At 41.3% G+C, this 20,170-nt stretch overlaps 1 protein-coding gene across 7 annotated transcripts in view; it reads left to right on the top strand.

Moving 5' to 3' along the window:
• Positions 1–860: 860 nt before the first annotated feature.
• Positions 861–20,170, top strand: part of MTR (5-methyltetrahydrofolate-homocysteine methyltransferase) — a 52,193-nt gene continuing 32,883 nt past the window's right edge. For all 7 annotated transcript variants that reach the window (XR_008465400.1, XR_008465398.1, XR_008465399.1 and 4 more), the window contains exons 1-10: positions 861–1,005; positions 6,447–6,658; positions 9,078–9,167; positions 9,975–10,044; positions 11,725–11,817; positions 11,910–12,016; positions 13,293–13,352; positions 15,497–15,591; positions 19,538–19,638; positions 20,048–20,109. Coding sequence is in view for 2 of the 7 variants with exons in the window: in XM_054195207.1 (XP_054051182.1) it covers positions 978–1,005; positions 6,447–6,658; positions 9,078–9,167; positions 9,975–10,044; positions 11,725–11,817; positions 11,910–12,016; positions 13,293–13,352; positions 15,497–15,591; positions 19,538–19,638; positions 20,048–20,109 (918 nt within the window). In the remaining 5 variants the exon portion in view is untranslated. The remainder of the gene's footprint in view (positions 1,006–6,446; positions 6,659–9,077; positions 9,168–9,974; positions 10,045–11,724; positions 11,818–11,909; positions 12,017–13,292; positions 13,353–15,496; positions 15,592–19,537; positions 19,639–20,047; positions 20,110–20,170) is intronic.

The raw sequence follows: 20,170 nt of genomic DNA, 5'->3' as shown, positions 1-20,170 counted from the left end.
CTTTTTCTCTTCATATTTTGAACACTGAACTACTTTAAATGACAATGCTGTTCGTGTTTACTACTGGCATCTGAATTACTAGCACTTTAAATGAGTGCAGACGTTATTCCCCTGAGCTATTCTGACTCTTGGCAAGTGTTCCCTGTTTGCGAGGCTGCTCTGCAGGCATTTCTTTCTTTTAAAACGTGAGTCCTCAGATAAGAAGTTGAAAGGACGTACCATCACGGACTATGGAAGTGAAACTCTTATGTCAAAATAAGACACATTTTATTTGTGTCTGTGCCTTAATTTGCTCAATTCCTTTAGTATAAACTTGTTTCCAGGTTTACACACCATTAACATGCATCCGCACAGCACTGGGAGCACTGATTTCCAGTTTATGTAAGGCGCATTTGCCTGTTTCCTCTCCATACTGAGTTACTCTTTAATTGCGATACCAGTGTTGTTGGCACTATAAAGACTTACTTTCTGCCCCAACTTCCCACAATGATGGGACAACTCATTTTGTTCAGCCCTGCCTAGCAGCAAAAGTATTGCCCAGTAGCTACCGAGGCACCTAAAGCTACCGGCATTACCCGTCAGGACGCTCAGTCAGCAGACCAGGCTTCGCCCTCCCCGTCCAGCCCTACGTTTCGCAGCTGCCAGCCTCGGGCCGCAGAGGGAGAACAAACCCCCCACCTCGGGGGAGCTTCCAGCCTGCTGAGGAGCAACCCCGTGAGCTCCGCCGCGCTCCCCTCAGGCAGCGACTCCCTGTCTGTCAGGCGGTGGCACCGCCTCCCCGCCGCAACGGCCGCCCCGCGCGGGGGCCGGCCCGCGCTTCCTGCCCGCGCTCTGGGGCGGAGCTCGCGCGTTAGGGGGCCGACGCGGCGGCCTCGCCGCTCGCGCGCGCCGCGCGGGTGGCGCGCGGGCCGCCCTCCGCCCCATCCGCCTCGGGGGTGCCTGTCGCCGCCGCGGCGCGGCTGTGACGTCTGGGCAGCATGGCGCCCGCCGGCGCCGACCCGCCGGGTAACGGACGCGAACGCTGAGGGGGGCGGGGGGTGCGGGCGGGGGGTGTCCGTTATTCGCAGCGTTTAAAAGTTCTGTGAGAGCCGCGCCTGGCGGCTCGGCCGGCCTTCAAGCGGCCGACACCGGCCCGGCGGCGATGGCGGTGGGGAATACGGGCGCTTGTTGCAGGGCCGCTCCGGGGCTGAGGCGGCGACTTGGAGTAGGCTTCGCTCTACCGCGGAGGGTGCAGGGGCGCCCGCGCCGCCCCGTCGGACGCAGTTAAGCCGGAAAAAATAAAATTTGAAAAAAAAACCCAAAACAAAACAAACTACCCACTCAAGTGCGTGAGAGGCTGCGGCTTGGTGGTGGGGAGTGTGTGTGCTCCAGGGCTCCAAGCCAAAAATGCCGTTTCGCGGGTTAAACAGAAGTTGTTGGGGAGGGGAGAGGAAGTAAAACTCGCTGCTAATTGACGTTGTATTTTTAAATGCACAGTTCTCTCAGTGGCTGCTTTCAGCGGTGCTGCTACCCGAGGAGATCCTGAGCGCTTCACTTTTTAGTATTAATTTCTGAGGGAATGCCTGCTGCTGAGCATGTACTTAAGCTTAGGCTTGCGTCCCTCAGCTTGTCAGACAGGCTGACGGCTTTTGTGGTCTGAGGTTTTTTCCAGATTCTTCTGGTAAAGAAGCCATTGACTTGCCCTGCTCTTTTTGACATGCCACTTGGGGTCAAGCCATGGCTAGCAGCTGCCCTGCTGCTGCAGAACCGAAGGGGTTTGGCTGAAATGGGAGACATGGGAGGGTGTTTCAGCAGCAGCTTGAGAAGTGGTGTCAGCTGGAGAAAAGTTCTTCTCAGGTGACAGCAAAAATTGCGTGCCGGGGTTGCTTGTGGAGCCCCATTGAACAGGCAGAAGGGAGTAGATGATGGTGTGTACGTCTGGCAGTGATGCAAGGGACCTGTGTTCAGGAGCAGCCTGTCAGGAAGCTGAGTGAAGGGCTTCTCCCTAGCCTTTCAGCACAGGGCATGCCACAAAGCAAGACTGTGCTTATCTGGAGGCTGTTTTGTTTCCCCATGGTTCCTGCCTGTAATGAATAATAATCTGTTGTGAGTAGTTTAATGTTGGGAGATGGACAGTTGTGGTTATAACACAGGAAGCTTTCTGAGCCTGGGATTTGCATGTTTAGGTAGAGACGGTGGACACAACTAACAAGCTTCCTCTGTTATTCTGGGACTTCAGTGTAGTTGTTTGCCGTGCAAGCTGACTTTGTAAACGTATTGGCTACACAAGTGTCTGTTTGTTATGGAAGACCTGAATGATTCTAAAGACAAATGCTGACACAGAAATGTCAGCAAGATGCACATAGGTGCCCACGGTGAAGTGGTAAGATCCAGTGCTTTTCTCTTTGGACAGGCAGGGTAGCAAATAACTTAGCGATAGGGTGCTGCTGCCCACTGTTGAAGAGGACCTGTCTGCCATCTGTTGCTACAGTTCATGAAACTCTTAGTGTTTCATGAACTCTTAGTGCCTCAACTGGAGGCATCCAGTTGAAGAAGATTTAATTAATTAAACAGCAAGTAACGCTAAGTTTGTCATGAGTTGTCAGTGGCAGGCTGATAGCAGGAGAATCCTTTCTAGCTATTATTGTAATTTCTGCATTCTGTACAACAATTTTTTAAATGATGGAGAAACTTGTGCTTGGAGCTGGTGTGGGGGAATGCTGATTTGCTAAATTAGGATGTGCAAGTGTGGATTGGCCCTGTTGCCTGTTAGGACAGGACCTGGTAAACCTGGGAAATGGGAGGTACTGTAAGTGCTTATAGCTTCCCTCCTGAAGTTGTTCTTCGATTTGTGTTCTTTTACATTAATGTGACTCAAATACTGTAATATTGTCACAGCTGGGTTGATTCTTTATTAAAAGTTTTGGAAGGAACTTGTAATCCTTTATTCCTTTCCAAGTGTGCTAGACTATTTTATAGTAGACTAAATTTTTAATAAAGTGCATAAATTAAAAAAAAAACCTACCTTTTGAGAATTATTGCAGGCATCAGAAAAATGTGTTTTTAAGCAAAATGCAAGCTTTGAAGTCCTGTTTCTTGTGGAGAACATGCGTTTATCCCTTCAATTCTGCACATGTGGCCTGAATGTGCGTTGGGATAAAGAGGTGAAGGAATATTAACTTGCCTTATGTCCTGCGTTGTTTAGTTGCCACATTGTGAAAGTGTTATGTTACAGTGAAAATGTTAGGTTACATGTTGGGCACAGTTTATAATTGTTAGTGGTAGACTGACCAGGGGTGAACAGCTGTACCACAGGGATGCCTTGTGTGCTATGCAAACTTACTTGGAAACATCTACAGGACGTAAAAGTTGTAGCAGATTTCATTTATCCTTTCCAGATTAGTAATTCCATTGTTAAGTGATCTCAAGCCAGAGTGTTTACTTTGTGGAAGTAAAGTAGGATATTAGGATTTTTTATTCTGCATTCTGTATCCCATTGGCCTTTAAGCCAATGCTGTTGAATCACTTTTGTTCTGTCTTGGTATCACCTGCTAAACTAGTTCCAGCCCTAGAACACTCTGTGGTAGTGTGCTTTACGTTTTAAGTTTTAGTAGAGTGTAAAATCAAGGTAACTGTTCCTGGGTCCTGTTAGCACCGCTGGTTTGCTACTATTTCTATTATAGCTATAGAGACAGTTTTTCTCCTGGACACTGTGGAATGGAAGAGGAAATCTATTTCCTAAAGCTCAGCAATGATCTTTATAAAATAAATTTTTCATCAGCTTCTGGCTAAGCAGAGGTAGGAGCAGGGTTTGTAAACAAAAAAAAAAGGGAAGGGGAGGGGGAAAGGCTGACCTGATTTTTTCCTGCTTAAAAATTTCTCTGAAATTTTTTTCATTTATTCTGTAACAAACTCTTGCACCCTGTCTGTGCTGGAGAGAGGAATTACATGAGCTGAATGCTGAATTAAGATTATGATACTAGTTTAGCAGAGCTGACTCCCAGCCTCCTCCCTGCTTTTCTCCCAAGGGCAGAGTTCAGCACTTTCTAGCATGCCTTTATGAATTGATCCTCTCTGATATCTGGGGTCTTTTTGGACCTGTCTGCAAACTTTGTTTCCAACTTGAAAATTGCATTATCAGTGTGCCAGAGCACGACTTCAAGAAGTGCAGGCTCCTAATGGAAGAAGAGTCAAGTGTTATCAAGCAAGGACAGGTAAATTGGGGTTTGGAGGGCTTGGAGCTACGCCATCCATTTGTAAAAAGTAGAGTGTGTACGTCTGGCACTGACACCCACCTTCATGATTCCCATCATATTTCCTGCAGCTTTTTGAGATGCTGCTGAAGAAGCACAGATTTGGAAAGCTTCTTCAGAACAAGGTTCTGCACAGAGCTAGGAGCAGAGATGAGGCAGAAATCTGTGCTCCTATGAGGAGAAAACTGTACATTGAGTCAGCAAGGCAAACTGTAGAGAACGCGCAATAGACTAGATGAGGTGCAGGATTTAAAACCGTATAGATGATTGTAAGTCTTTGTTTGCTTTCCAGTGTGTATGAGAAGATATTTGGGAAGCACATAGGTAGAAGGGACAGAAGCCTATAGAAAGGAGTACTGGTTTTGGGTGGGCTCTGGTGGCCCAGCTCAGCTGTTTGGGCTGCAGCTCTGGGCATCAAGGAGTTGACTTAGAGGCAAAAGCGAGCTCTAATTTGTGTGTCTCATTGGGTTGTAGCTCTTGCAAAGCACATGAGTTACAATCCGTGGGAGACTGTATTGCAGTCGTAATTTCAGATATTGTTTTTTGGGTCTTGCTTCTGAAAGCCTTTAGCTCAAGGTCTGATTTTATTTTCATGAGTAATTTGATGGTTTAACATGAGTAGGTTTAAGCCTCTTGTATAAGAACCTGCTGAGCCTGCCTGCATGGTGTTAAAACTTTCAACTTGAAATGAGGGTGGCTTGCTTTTTGGTATTTTAATCTACCTTCAAATGCTTCATACTTCTTATAAAGCAAATTTTCTTTGGCTTGTCTTCTTGCTGAGACTACATCTGATTTAGAGCTGTTTTTTCAAAGCATTGGTATAAATGTAACCTTGTAACACTTTACTCTTGGCCTCATCTTCTTTCCAGTGTGTTTTTTTTTTTAACAGTACTGATGTCAAAACAGAAGTTGCATTGCAAGACTGCAGAAGGAAAAAAAAAGTCAAATCAGTTAGCAGTGGCCAGTGATTTTTAAGTACTATTGTGTGTAAGTTGTAATGAGGTGTAGGATGTTTTTGTGCTTCAGAAATCATCCTTTTTTACAAGTGTTTTGATGGTAGTGCATGACCAAAATGCAAAACAGGTGTTTACTCGAAGTGCGTAAGCCCAAGCTGAATGGAGGAGAGAGATGAAGAATAACACATCATTCATCTACATGGTTGTCAAAGATCAGTGGGGTCCCACTCTTGTGAATTGGGATTTTGGTAAAGAGGCTGTTTGGTTATTTTGCTATATGCTTGTAAGTGTGTCTTTGTTCCAAAATGATTCTGCATACATTCTGAAGAGGAGAAGTAGGATTACTTTTGTGGGGGTTTTGTGCTGTTTTTTTTTTTTTTTTGTTTGTTTGTTTTTTTTTTTTTTAAGCCTCAGACTATAGCTTTGGCTTTTTGTTTGATGTTTGTGATAGGCTTTGTTTGGATCTTAAAGCATTACAATACTGCATCTTTATTCCTAATGGTAGCTCTGAAATTTCTACAGTTTCCTGTTTCAGTCAGTATTAGCCTTACCCTGTCAGTATCTTGTAATTATCATGTGATTTGCCTGATTTATTTTTTTCTGGCATTGTTGCAGAACAGAAGATCTTGCTGTGTTTATGCAAAAGAAAATAAAACCTGGCTATTATCTGTTGGTGTATCTTGGCATTTCCTCACTAACAAAAGTGCAAAATTGTTATTTACTATTCTAATCCTACAAAGACTCAGTTGAAGAATTGTTTTTGCTTGCTCAGTTCATTTCTCTTTCCCTTTGTTCATTACGACATAGGTAATCAAAGTAGAATTTTTTTGAAGTGAAGTTTACTAGTTTCTGGATTGTACTTGTGTAGCACTTGCAATACAGTGTCAGGTACCAAGAGGCAGCTCTGTTTGCAGTTCAAATGTTGCTGTAGTGGAAATTACCATGCTTTTTGCTGTTGGAGACAAGTTTATATAGAGAGTTTGGTGTATGCCCTTGTGAACTTTTGGTACTTTTGTTCCTGCAGGTGACTGTACTTAGAGGAAAGTCCAATTGAGTCTAATTCTATTTAGACAGATGCTGCTGTTACCTGACATCATGTGATTGGAGCTGTAGGTGAAGTAAACCAATTACTGTTAGATTTCAGTAGAGGATTAGTTATTTTATTCTGTTTCTTAAATCAGAAGAACTCAGGTTGCCCAAGTGTATAGATAGGGAATTTCAAAGCTGCTTAAATATTGGATTTATTTTCTTACAACAGATCCTCAGAAAAGCATGGGAGATGAAATTGAATCAGTTCTGCAGGAGCGGATAATGGTTTTGGATGGAGGCATGGGTACCATGATCCAGCAACATGCCCTGTCAGAAGAGGATTTCCGAGGGCATGAATTTAAAGATCATTCCAGGCCTTTGAAAGGAAATAATGACCTTCTCAGTATAACTCAACCCGATATAATCTGTGACATACACAAGGTAGGTGGTTCTGATTTCTGTCTTGTGACAAGAGAAGGAAGGAGAATTTGGCCTCTGTACTCCTCTTTTCCATGCCACAGGCTACTGGCTGTCGTGCATCTTTTGGGGATAGGGAAGAGAGTGCTAGGTAACCATGCGAAAAAGAATGAGCAGATTTGACTTTTCTGGTTGTGTGAGCACAGCATTTGTGTTTTGGTTCCTGATGTCACCCAGGCAGTGTTGTTTTAAACCCCCTTTTGATATACATCCCGGATGTATTTCTACTAATTGTAGATTCTGATTTATTTCATTTTTCTTTCTTTTTCTCATCCTCAACCAGCACTTGAAATGCATCTAAGTAGGACATATCTGAATTCTAGATGTGTGTTTCTATAATTGTGTATTAAAGAGCTGTTAAACGTGTCAGCCTGAAGCAGGCTTCTCCGTAGTTAACGAGTATATGGACTTCCTAATGAGTATATGTGCTTCCATATTCTTGTTTTTTTCCCTAGAATGTTAATATGTGGCTCAGAGAATAAAACAGTCTAGAGTTAAACGTTAGGAATTTGCAAACAGATTTCATTATTTTCTTATCTTCAGTTAGACTTTAAAAACCAACTTCCTGAGTCTTGTATTTCTTGAGTTGCAGGTATTTGTAGGTCTTACTGTAATAATTGGAGCATTTGAATAGCATTACAACTAGTTGGTATTCAGTTTCACATCTGCTCTGGATTTTTCTAATCGTTTATTAAAAAGATCTGTATTTCATTGATTAGTATCATAATTGGCTTACGCTTGTTAAACGTGGTATGTAATATGTATTTTTACATGTACAATCTAACTGTCATTCTTTGGATTTTAAGAATGACAAGTTGAAAAGAATCAAAGTCTGACCTATAAAAATTTCAGGAGGAAACACTTGTAGATTGAGTTCAGTCCATAGGCCGTCAGCTGAGCTGTAGTGGTCATGAACATTGGAATTTATAATAGCTTGTGGGTAATCTTGTTTAACAATTGAATTTTGCAGGTTTAGCAGAGCAGTAGTGATGTGACTTGAGAATGAGTGTATTGAGTCAAGCCAATGGTACAGTGGTTATTTATTCTTCTGAGAATTGGACAGAACTTGAAATAATAGATGAAAATATTTCTACAAAGTAACTAATCCCACTATATGTATGGTTGGTGGGGTTTTTCTAATGGCCTAGTGAGTCAGATGTCACAGATATCAGTAACAAAGCAAATGTTAGCTGTACCTTCTCTGGCAAAGTAAGATTCAGTGGTAAGAGAGGTGATCAAATATGATCTTCCTGCTTTGTGCATATCATTTCCTTCTGTAGTGGTAGACAGTAAAGTTGAAGGGCTTTTGCTGAAATGACATATCTGAAGTAAACAAAAGCTAGTTCAAAGCTGTACACATCTAACAACTTTCTGTGGTTTAGATGATTTTCAGAAAGTTCATTACTTGGTTATTAGTGTACACATAAGAACTTGCATATTTTCATATAGCTATTTGTAGATATTTCCATACGTACCCAGGAGGAGTTGAGAGAAAGCATATTAGTTTGCAGCAAAACATGTTTTAAAGCAAATTTAGTTCTTTTCTGCTGTTGATTGCATCAAGACTTTGTTGTGTTGAACCCACTGAACTCACCTGCTTCTTACAGAAGAATCTGAGGGGTTTATATTTAATGGCCACATCACTAGTTTTTGCTTACTAGCACTTAGAATGTCTTAATTTGCCTGAATATGCAGGGGTCACCTAAGTGTTAACCTGATCAAAAAGAGGAGTTAAGGACAGATGAGGACAAGTGGTAGAGGCTATCAAAACACAGAATAGAATCTGCAAAAATACTTCAGTTTGCATTGGTTTCAGTTTACTTCAGTGGGAATTAGGCAACCAAACTGGAGCAGAAGGCTTAATTATTTTGTGAATCTGGGACATTACTTAAACACTAAATGTGATCTGCATGAAACACAGTTCTCCTAAACTTGTGTTCTGTTGCAGTATGTTCTTGTGCTGCACAGCTCCCTTCAGAGTGTTTTAAATTTTCTAATCCTCTGTTGTTTAACTGGTGCCTTTTCTGAATCTGCCCACAGCAACCCTTGCTTGCTGATGGCAGTTAGAGTATGTCCCACCATGTCCCTGTGCAAAAATCTAGAATGTGCTCCAGCTGCTGAACTAGTGGCATAGGTGGCTATAAACGTCACCTGTTAATAGAAAGTGTGGCTGACACTAAAACTCTAAAAATTGGTTAAATGTAACGCTACCACTGCTTTGGCCCCTGCCTTTGAGTAAGGCCTTCAGAGTATGATCTGCTTGGAATTAGGAGATGATTTGTGACTTTTTGTGAACTGAAGGAGACAAAATAGTTGGGTTGCTTTCATTCCAGATCTCAGTTCTGGAGCTCATGAAGATTTTTTTATCTTTCATGTCTTGCAGGAATACTTGCTGTCAGGCGCTGACATCATTGAAACTAACACTTTCAGCAGCACCCGAGTTGCACAAGCCGACTATGGGCTTGAGCATTTGGTAAGAATGCTAAACTGTTTATACATTAAAATGTTAATCAAGACTTTTGTTTTAGCAGCCAAGATTAGCTTAGTCCCAGAGTCCATTGGCATTGTGTCTATTGGCTGCATGCTCTAGAGCCATGTGATGGGGTTGTAGTCATTTCCGCTGTTGTAGACAGTTGTACCTGCTGTCTGTGATGTGTGCCTCTTGTTGACAAAGGCGCAGGCAATAATAATTTGCCCTAGATTTTGTTTGAGCATTCCCAGAATGTCTCAGTTCTGTGAACAGGGATGTTTTGCTTCAGTCCTTCCAACTTAGCAAACGCCACAATGGAACTGCTTTTTTCCTGGATGTTATTTGTGTGTTGTTTGTGCTGGTGTATGTAGAAGTCATTTCAAGCTTGCATTTGTCATACCTATTCTGTGTTATGTGTTGTTTTGAGAATTTGAGAAATATGTGAAAGAAATTACTTGTAAAGATGCTACTTGAATAAAAAGTGAATTTAAAAGTAGGTTAATTTTGTCCTCAAAGTCATATTTTTCAGCTTCTATTGACTTCAGTAGGATTTAATTAATACCTTACAGAATGAAATTTTATGATTGGGAGCTGTAGGCTGGGGCGTACGTGGGATGAGACCTACCATGTAACTCTGTTGCTGAGATGTTCCTTTTGAAGTTTTATAATAGTGCTAATACGTATTTGTGTGGCTTAGGGAGCCTTCAGAGTATACTGCAAGCTGCTGAATGGAAGTGTTGTGTTTCTCTGAGGGTGAGTTACACTGTACTGAACTAAAGGCTACTTGGTAAATTTCTGTAATTGTTCTAGGCATATCGGTTAAACAGAGTCTCTGCGCAGGTGGCCAGAAAAGCAGCAGATGATGTAACTGCTCAGACAGGTAAGCAGAGTTTATTTTAATTTCTTATTCATTTCTGGGTGTGACTGTCTCGTTACAATCTTTCAAAGGTGCTAGAGGATAGCTTGATGGTTTACATCACAAGGACATAACTTGCAGACACGCTTCATTTTAGGCACAATAGCAATTTCATATCTTCATTAATACCCCACTAATTTCAGCACGTTTGCAGGATCTGGTCCTTAGTGTATTCTGCAGGATGGCTGCCCTGTGCCTGCCTGTTTTAGAGTGCAGGCATGCAACTAAGCACCACACAGCCGCTCACTCGCTCCCCCTCAGCGGGATGGAAGAGAGAATCAGAAGGGTAAAAGTGAGACAAAACCAGTTTAGTAAGTAAAGCAAAAGCCACACATGCAAGCAAAGCAAAACAAGGAATTCATTCACTGCTTCCTGTCGTCAGGCAGGTGTTCAGCCATCTCCAGGAAAGAGGGCTCCATCACACATAATGGTTATTTGGGAAGACAAACGCCATCACTCCAAACATTCCTGCCTTCTTCCTCCTTCCCCCAGCTTTTTATTGCTGAGCATGACATCATATGGTATGGAATATCCCTTTGGTCACTATCCCAGCTGTGTCCCCTCCCACCTTCTTGTGCACCCCCAGCCTACTCACTGGTGGAGTGGTGTGAGAAGCAGAAAAGGCCTTGACTCTGTGCAAGCACAGCTCAGCAATAACAAGAACATCCCTGCGTTATCAACACTGTTTTCAGCACAAATCCAAAACATGGCTCCATACCAGCTACTGTGAAGAAAATTAACTCTATCCCAGAAAAAACCTGGATGAGGCGATATGCATCTTCCAGATGTGTTTTAGAGAAAACAAATTCAACAGGGACTGTTATAAGTTACGTAGCTTTGTATTACACAAGTCTTGGTACAACAGAGTTAGGATGGCTGATTGTAGGTAAATGTGGATTACCAGTTACTCCCTAGTTTTAAGTCTTGTGGTTTGACTCTACTCAGCAGCTACTGGAATGTGCTTAGTATGTGACCATCATCTGTAAATGTGCAGTCTTTTACCTTCCAGGCTTTATATCAGAGGGGTATAGTTAATTTATGCTGCTGTACACAATGCTGTCTTTCAAAGACAAGTAATTTCCTCTTGTATTCTCGCATCAAACTGTATTTCAGGCTAACAGCACTGCTGGTGCTGTCCAGATAACACCTTAGTGATGTGATTCATAGTATGCAATAAAAATGAAATATTTGAAATATGCTTTAAAAAAAGGGTGGGTTTTTTATGAACATGTGCCAGAATATTCAAATCAGTTTATCTAGTGAAAAATGCCAGGACAGTTCTATGCTGTGCATTTAAAGTAATTGAATGAAGCTTCCTGTGTCAGAGACAAAGGATACTTAGAAGAAAAATTATTTGAGCTAATTGCCTTTTCCCTACTTGTTCTTTTGTCTTATGTGTATACACTGAACATCTTGTTGGATAGGACAAGTCAGCTGTGCTGGCTAATCTTGTGCTGATCAAACTCTTGATTTGAGGCAGGAGTGTCCTGTTTTATAGTTCTTCATCCCAGAATGATATGCATGTCTTAGTGTCCTTGGAGGTTTTTTACGTTAACATGGCTGTCATTGTAAAACCGGAGGTAAATTGTTTTGTGGTTTTTGTTTGTTGTTTTGGTTTTTTTTTTCCTCTGTGTCTTGGTTTAGGAATTAGGAGATATGTTGCTGGAGCCTTGGGTCCAACAAACAGGACGCTCTCTGTGTCACCATCTGTGGAGAGACCAGATTACAGGAACATAAGTAAGTATTTGTAACCATCAAGTTATTTAACTTAGATGATGGTCTTGAAAGAGATACCTCCAGATGAAATTAACATAATTCCTGTTTTACAGCTTTTGATGAACTGGTTGAAGCTTATAAGGAGCAAGCCAAAGGACTTTTGGATGGAGGAGTTGATATCTTGTTGGTGGAAACCATATTTGATACAGCCAATGCCAAGGTGAGACTCCTGGCAAAAAAATACCCAGTAATATAAGTATTTGGTGTACTACCTAAGGAAATTCAACATGGTACTTGTAAAAGCTATAAGCTACTGCTTACTAAATACATGAATAGGACTAATCAGTTGCTAGAAAACAGGTAGAATGTAAGGAGAGGGTTTTTAATGATAAGATGGCCTTTTCCAGAGTTTTTCCTTTGCCTTTTAGTATGTGCTGTTAGTACCTTTCTGTCTGTCTATGCCAGCTGTTCTTTTATTCCCAGAAGCTCTGCTGTATTGCAAAACATCTCCAAATGCATCAGATGTTTGTATTTTTCAGTGTAAGCGTGTCTGTCCAAAGGATGCTTGTGATGCACACTGGAGAGGGAATGTCCAATGTATCTGATGGCAGGGGTGGGAAGGCTTGTGAGACAGTCCTGTTAAAATGTGGGAGTTTGGGGGAACTCTGACACTCTGCCATCAGCTTTGAAGAAGAAAAATTGGGAGTAGAGTATTAGAAGGGTAAAACAGGAGGAATAGAGTGTTGAAACATGCGCCACTTCATGTGATTTTGACACCACCTTCTTTATCTAAGAATTTCTCAATGCAGGTGGTGGAGTTGTTAGGGCACTTAAAACTGTCTTGCAATTTTATGTGGAAAGCTCTGGCTTGATATGCACACAGCATTTCTTTAGGCTTTTGGCACAGGCTGATTAACGTGTGCAGTGGCATGACTTGTCCTTTGCAGACTTGACCAGCCATCACAGAGGTTTGGCTAACATCCTGTAGGCTTAACATTGTGCTGAGCTCATGTTCACATGTAACTGTCTTACCCGAAGGAGGCAGGAAATATTCAGGACCTTCCAAGGGGTCACTGCAGTCCTTACTGTTAAAATTTGCGGTGTTTATAATCCTTTGGAAACTGCATGTCTAAAACAGATTCAAGGGCAATGAATGTGTACTGAGAATACTATATACAACCGTGTTTGGGGTGGGCATTGTGCTGCAGGCAGGAGGGAGAAGTACATCCCAATGTGATTTGGGTTTCAGAATATTCTTGCTCTTACTTGGTTACCCCGTGGCGCTTCCTTTCTACTTGTTACCAAAATGTGTTTTAGAACATCTGAAAGATGTTAGGGGTAAGGGTAAAACCTCCTGAGTGTAGTAAGTTCTTGCAGGCAATATGAGGTAGCAAGTTACATGAACAGCCATAAAAAATACTTAAAAAAACCCAAAACCCAACAAACTGAAGAACTCTGAAATGTCCATTAATATTTTGAAACTTATTTTTCTATAGGCAGCTCTCTTTGCACTGCAGACGTTGTTTGAAGAAGAGTATGCTCCCCGACCCATATTTGTAAGTATATATTATTTAATATTTTACATACACTTAAGCTTGATTTGTGAACTAGCTGAGATGGCAGTTGATTAAAGCCTTTTCAAATGAAGGAAATAAGTGTCTTGGAAATGTATTTTTTTCACGTGATTGTGAATGGGAAAAACTCTTATGTGAAGGGCTTTATTGAAATCAGCCTTTGGTAGCTCTGTGCAGCTTATCAACCGGAAGACTAAGGAATGACTTCATTCCAGTGTGTATTCATTCTGTGTATTTCCATAGGAAAAGGTCTGATCATAACTTCATTTCAGGCTTGCTGTCTTAGGGGTAATAAGAACCAGTGAAATTAAGCAAATTCTACCATATTTTCAAGTAGAATATGAGTGGCCATTTGAAGTCAGAAAAGGTCTGTCTAACTCCATATTCTTTCTCTGGCATTCTTTTTCTGACAGCGGGCAGTCATGAATGTGTAGGAATGAATATAGAAAAAAGAATAAGCTTGTTTTGAAAGTTCTGATGTATTCTTGCAGTTTTCTGCAGTTTGCAGCCCAGGCATTCTGAACTGTAGTTTGTATGTGTTCGTACCTTTTTGTTGAATGTATTTACTCCTTCCTTGAACCTATGTTTAAACCTGTGAGGGACCCAGGCCTCCACAAAATAATCTTTCAGTAACTTTCACAGCTTATGAATGCACTAGTTTGAAAGTTTGCTTGCTTTTGGACATTCCCCCTGATAACTTCTTTTGTTTCTTGCCATTTGTCTCTGGAAAGTGACAGTGAGCAGCTGTTCCATGTTCCCTTTGCTGCATAGTCATAGCATTTATAGTCTTCTGTGAGACCCTCCTTTAGTCATTTTTTTTTCATCCTGAAGAGTCCTTGTCTGCTTAGCTGCTCCATACCATTCATTCTTTATTCTTGTCACCTTTTTGTTTTCCACTTCTGCGAGTCAGAGGGGAATTAGAATAGCATACAGCAGTCAAAGTGCAGACATCAGGGGTTTGTATGATAGCTTAGTGATGTTCTCTGCCTCGTCCATTTCTTTCTTTGTAGTTCCTGAGGTTTTACTTTATTGCTAGTGAGCTTTGAAATTGCATTAATAAAACTTTCTTTTGTTACTCAGATTAGTTTCTTGAGCAGTAAAGACTAGTTTGGAGGCGTCATTATGTGAATTTTTTCTGTGTTCACAACTTCATGTTTTATCAGCAATGAGTTTCCACTTTTTTATCATTCAAGTCAGTTAGAAGTGAGAGTTTTCTAATTATGTAGAGTTGACTTTTTGTCTTCATTGTCCTGAACAGAGTGGTCAGTGAGCTTGGTTGCCTTGTTTTCTGCTTCCTTTCCAGTTTAGTTACATTGAGAAGTACAACCCTTAGCACAGCTCTCTAGGATTCCACTGGTCACCTCACTTGACTGAGTAGTTTGAAGGAAAGTAGCATCAATGCTAAAGAATATTTTGGAGTAATTAATGGATTTACCTTTGCATGGAGTCTTCTAAACTCATTACATCTTCTGCAAAAAAGATTAGTAGATTTCGGAAGGCTTTCCTGACTCATTTGAATGTCTTCTGAATTCTCAACTTTGTAGTTGTTAGTTGGGTTGCAACATCTGATGTTCCGTTGTGGCAAAAGGAGTAACTTGTTTTTAAGGCCAGCCTCTCCTCTTCTCCCCTGCCCCAGCCAGCACCAGACAACCTAATAGCAGTCCTGAGACCCGAAATAACATAAAGAAGGGGGAAGTAGGGAGGATGAAGAGGATAGGAGAGGAGCTGTGACTGCTGATAGCTGCCTAAACAGGTAACCACTGCAAATTTGGTTCAGAGGCCATCATCAGAATGATACCATGATGACACTACCTTGCTGAATGGCTCATGGTAGTTTTTTTTTATCCCCCCCCCCCCCCCCCCTTTTTTTTTTTCCTCCCCCCAAGGGTGAGAGAGAGAAACAAAATTGGTCAAAGTTTTGCCTTTCCCCTAGCTAAATATTTAAACGTTCATAGGAAGGAAAGGGTTTAATTTTTCTGTTTGAGTTTGGCCTCATCACTTTGAGTGGAGCATAGGTCTCTCTGGTTTGACTTTTAGCAAAGCATTTACATTAAACAAGCATTTAAATTCTTGTTTTTATTGTTAATTTAATTCTTGTCCTTTCTTTATGTCCAATTGATGTTTAGGTTTCTGGAACCATTGTGGATAAGAGTGGGCGTACCCTGTCAGGCCAGACAGGAGAGGCATTTGTCATTAGTGTTTCCCACAGTAAGCCACTTTGGTAAGTTTCTTTCTCTTAGTAAGTTATCTGTAGATGGTGATTCTTTTCTATTTTAACCCCTTGCAGCTAAATGGAAGCTGTGCTAACTGTGCTCATATTTAATCACATGTGTTACTAACATGTTCTGATATTGTTCCCTCAGCAGAAATTATGTTTCCAAAGAACACTGAATTTTTAAAACATTGCTCTAAATAATTTGGGGGTTTGTTTTTGCAACAGCTGCTGAAATCGCTTTAGGTCTGAAGTGCTTTAGATCAAAGCACTTAAAATGATTCTGAAACAGTAGCATGCCATCTCCTACTGTCTCAGATTGTGCAAGGAGTTAATTCCTGGTATGGGCAGGGATTACGTCTCTTTCTTAGAGTGAAGCAGTGCCAGGTCAGAATGTTTTAGGGTGCCTTGAAAAGAGCACATTAAGATTTCATTCCAGTGTTCTTTTTACTGAACTCTTACAAAAATGTATATATTCTCTGAGTGTTTTTCTTGAGGATGTGCATTGTTGTTATGAGAGCTCCTGATGCCTCCATTTACTTGCATTCTTTTCTGTTCAGGCAGAAAAGTTGAAATAAGCATGAGATTAAGATCTGTGAAAATGCATAATATAGCAGATTTTGGTCATTGTGCAAGGTTTTGCATGTTAATTTGAATACCATTCCCTGTTTCTCTATTCTTCTGTGTTTCTGTGCTCTATTCTACCTCCTTCCTGCCTCCTCTTCCCTCTTTATTGCTCTCAGGTTGGTTCTTCACACAAAAACTTATACCGGAAATAGATGGTGTTTTTCCTAGAATATTCTAACTTAAAACATTTAATTCGCTGTTAGCAGTGCATGCCACGCACATTGTGATGAGCCATTGTTTGTTTTTACAACCAAATTCCAGCTAAAACGCGCAATCTGTCATCTCGGTGATACAAAAGCAGAAGACTGCATTCACAGCTTTCCTGACTGCCCTTGAGGCTCTACATTCTCAGACCAGACGGTGCTCCAGAAGTAACATATGGAGCCTCTTGGAACAGGGTGGTAGTTGACTCCTTCTCTCAACATCACAGCCTGGTGATCCATATTTGGCATGAGTCTGTCTCAGATAATCTTGCTTATAACTCTCTTGCCTCTGAAGAGGAGAGAAGGGCACTGGAACAGAAATCAAGAATTTATTAAACCATATTTCATAAAAGCTATCTTCTGGGTCTGAATGCTTAGGGCCTGTTTCCCATTTATGTGAAGGCTACTATACAGCACTGTGGCAGAAGGGTTTTAGTGGGAGCAGATTGCATTTAGTGTTGTTTCTGTTGCCAAATTAGTACAGAGTGGCGTTGGGGTGCTGAAAAAGCTGATCAATAGTAGTATTCTAGGAATCATGTTATACGTATTCACATATTTCCATTTGGGTTTTGTATGTCCTGTTTAGGGTGATGTGTTGTCTTTAAGTCAACTTGGTTTGGCGTCCCTCTATAAAGTGTGTGCTTTGTGTCCGATTTATGTAGGTGGTAGCTGAGATACTTGTGAACTGTGCTTAGTAAGTGCTGAAAGATGTGTGGCAAGCTGCTTGCTATGAAAGCTGCTCAGATGTGGCATGAGTTCCCTTCGTGTTGTTTCGGATCCTGTGATTGTTTCTACTGGGGTAACGTTAAGAAGACATATGCTGAGTTTTAGGGCCCTAGTGTGGTGTTAGTTCTGGTCCCAAGGGCATTCTGCAGCCGTACCTTTCACAGGAGCTGGTGCATGACTGCTGTGAAGAAATGAGGAAGGGATGGAGGTGATGTTTAAGATGGGGGGGTGATGGTTATTGCACTAGGGTGGCTGTGATAGCATACCAGCAATCTGGTTCAAGGCTGCTGGCTTTTAAGGCATAGTTAACGGTTTGCTTCTCTCAAATGTTTTCTTTCATGGTGCCGTTGAGTGCTGTGGGGAGATAATACTGTCCACAGAAGCTACTTTTTGTTTCTCAGTGAATGTGTGTGTCTGTGCTTAGTTTGACTTAGCAGTTTTGAAACAGGTAATGCTTAGATGGTGTGCTCATAGATGTATTTGTCAGCAACCCCTGTAGTGGGTAATCATTCAGGCAGTCTGGAGGGCCAATACGCGGTAAATCAAGCGAGAACATCAAGAAGTGCTTGTTTGGTGAGTATGCTGGCTGCTTTTACAGTATCTCTCTGGTAAGGTGAGGTAAAGAGAGTGTCCAGTGAGCTTGTACTCAGAACCAGAGACAGATGGATATTAAATGTGGAAGGGAGAGATGTAGCTGCCCAGGAGAGAGCTTAAAAAGAGGGTGTGGGGAGTGTGAGCTGGAAGCTTGTAAATTGAATGACTTAACAGTAGGAAATACATTGCATTCATCTGCATTTGATTAGGACAGTTGTCTTAACCATTCTTACCTTGCTTTGCTTCAGAAATCCTGAGGGATGAGCCCTTACTTGGAAATAAATTCCAGAACCTCATTGCTGTAATTAGTTGTGTATTCCTTGTGCATGCTGTTTGTATCCAGGGGATATTTAAACAGCGAAGAGGGAAATGAGAATAAAAGGGTTCTTTTAAAGTTTTTTTTATTTAAATAGAATGGCCTATATGAGATGCATTAGGAAAAGCACTTTGAAGGTAGAGATGGCTGTTTGAAAAAACAAACATATGCCCATCCCCGCAAAAAAAACCAACCCTACACCCCTAAGCTATTGGAAGAAGGGGCTTGTGTTTTGTTTGGTCTTGGTACGTGACTGGTTTTGGATGTTGCTGTGAGCCCCTCAGATCTTAAGGATTTGTCATTCTGTCCAACAAATGAATCTGGCTGCAAGCATTTACTGCTACTATTTGTGCAGTTACCAAGCCCCTACCTGCTCCTTGGAAACAGGAGAAAAGTCAAAAACCATTTTGTGCTCCCAGTCCTGTGCAGGGCTTTATTGCTTTTGACCTCTGGGAAACTAAGCAGGCGTACGTGCACTTTATTAACTTAGCTACCTCGGAGGCAGCCTCTGTGTCTCAGTTAGTTGGGAGATGTGGCTATTATCCATTCCTGTTTCAGGGGGTTAGCTTGTATCCTCTCTAAAACCATTATTCCAGGAAAGGAGAAAGCTTTTTTACGTCTTCCTCTTGCAGCAGCACTGTGAGAACTTTTCGAGTTTTGCAGTGCTCATAAGATGGTTCCTAGAGTCGTGCAGAGAGATAAGGAAACATACGTAAAAGGTCTCTTGCATACTTTCTGAAAGATAAATTTCCCTTTTTAATATCAATGTAGGCATTTGGAGTGCAAGTCACGTTTCTGTGTCTGTCATTGAATAAAAGAAAAGATGATTGTACCTCATATACTGGTGAAATTGAGAAGCTTATTCATGCACAAATACTTCTGCTGGAGTGCTATGCTGGTTACTAAGATATAGTAGATTCAGTTGCCCAAGCTTAGTGCTGCCATGAGGCATCTTGGAGGAGGCACTTGGTTTCTTCCAAGGCTGACATAATTTATATATAATTTTAAAATAAGATGATGAGTCAGCAGCTTGAAGCAGGCCTTGCTTTTTCAACCTTTTTCATTCTTCTTCCTATAGCACAAGGCTCCTTTCCAGTCTGTCATTCTTGTTCCATTTGTTCTCTCTTTCACCTAGAAAATACAGGGCTGTCGTGTTGCTGCAGTTGCTGTCAAAATGCTGCCACTTTACTCCTGGATTTTGAAATTAATCCAGGAGTATTGAAACTCCAGGAGTTTTGAAATTAATCCTTGATTTGCTGTTCCCAGTTCAATTCAGTCCAGCCCCCTTCCCCCTTGCACTTTTCTTCCGCCCGAGGGTTCTCCTTTTGCACAGTCTTGCTGTATTGATGATGATTAAAGAAAATGCAAATCAGGTTGGTTTTGTTGTAGATGATGGTGGGAGTTAGCAGTTGTCAGCACTAACATTTGTCTGTTTTGTGTGTAAAAGGTGGTTTTACCTCAAAATAATTTTTGAAAACTTATTTTCCAGCATCGGCTTAAATTGTGCATTAGGGGCAATTGAAATGCGACCGTTTATTGAAACCATTGGAAAATGTACAACAGCCTATATCATCTGTTACCCCAACGCAGGTGTGTGGTGCGCATATTCCAATGCTTCTAGGCAGATGTAATGTAACTAAACCCTTCCATCTCATTAGCAGTAATAGAGTTGGGTTCGCTTGAAAAGATGATTGTTTTTACTATTAAAAAGAGATTAGGAATATTTTAAACTGCTGAAAGTAACCGTTGTTAGTTCTGTGACAGTGAACCCGGAATGCTCTCTTGCATAATTGGGGGTTGGACTAGATGATCTCCAGAGGTCCCTTCCAACCCTATGGTTCTATGATAATTAATAATCTATTGAGTAATGATTGCAAGGGTGATGAGGCATTTCAGTCCTCATATAAGTGTAGCTACTTTAAATATGTCTTTTGTGGAATTTAATTCTGTTTTTGTGGGCTTTAAGCAAATTGTAATACTAGAAAAATTGTGTTTCAAGGTCTTCCCAATACTTTTGGTGGTTATGATGAAACTCCAGAAGTGACTGCCAAGCATATAAAGGTATGAAATATTTCTTGTGAGTGTGTCGTATCTGATGTACTAGCAGACAAGAATTTCTTGC

This window comes from Rissa tridactyla, chromosome 3 (assembly GCF_028500815.1).
Source record: "Rissa tridactyla isolate bRisTri1 chromosome 3, bRisTri1.patW.cur.20221130, whole genome shotgun sequence".
NCBI lineage: Eukaryota > Metazoa > Chordata > Aves > Charadriiformes > Laridae > Rissa > Rissa tridactyla.
This window is presented reverse-complemented; position numbering and strand designations above follow the sequence as displayed.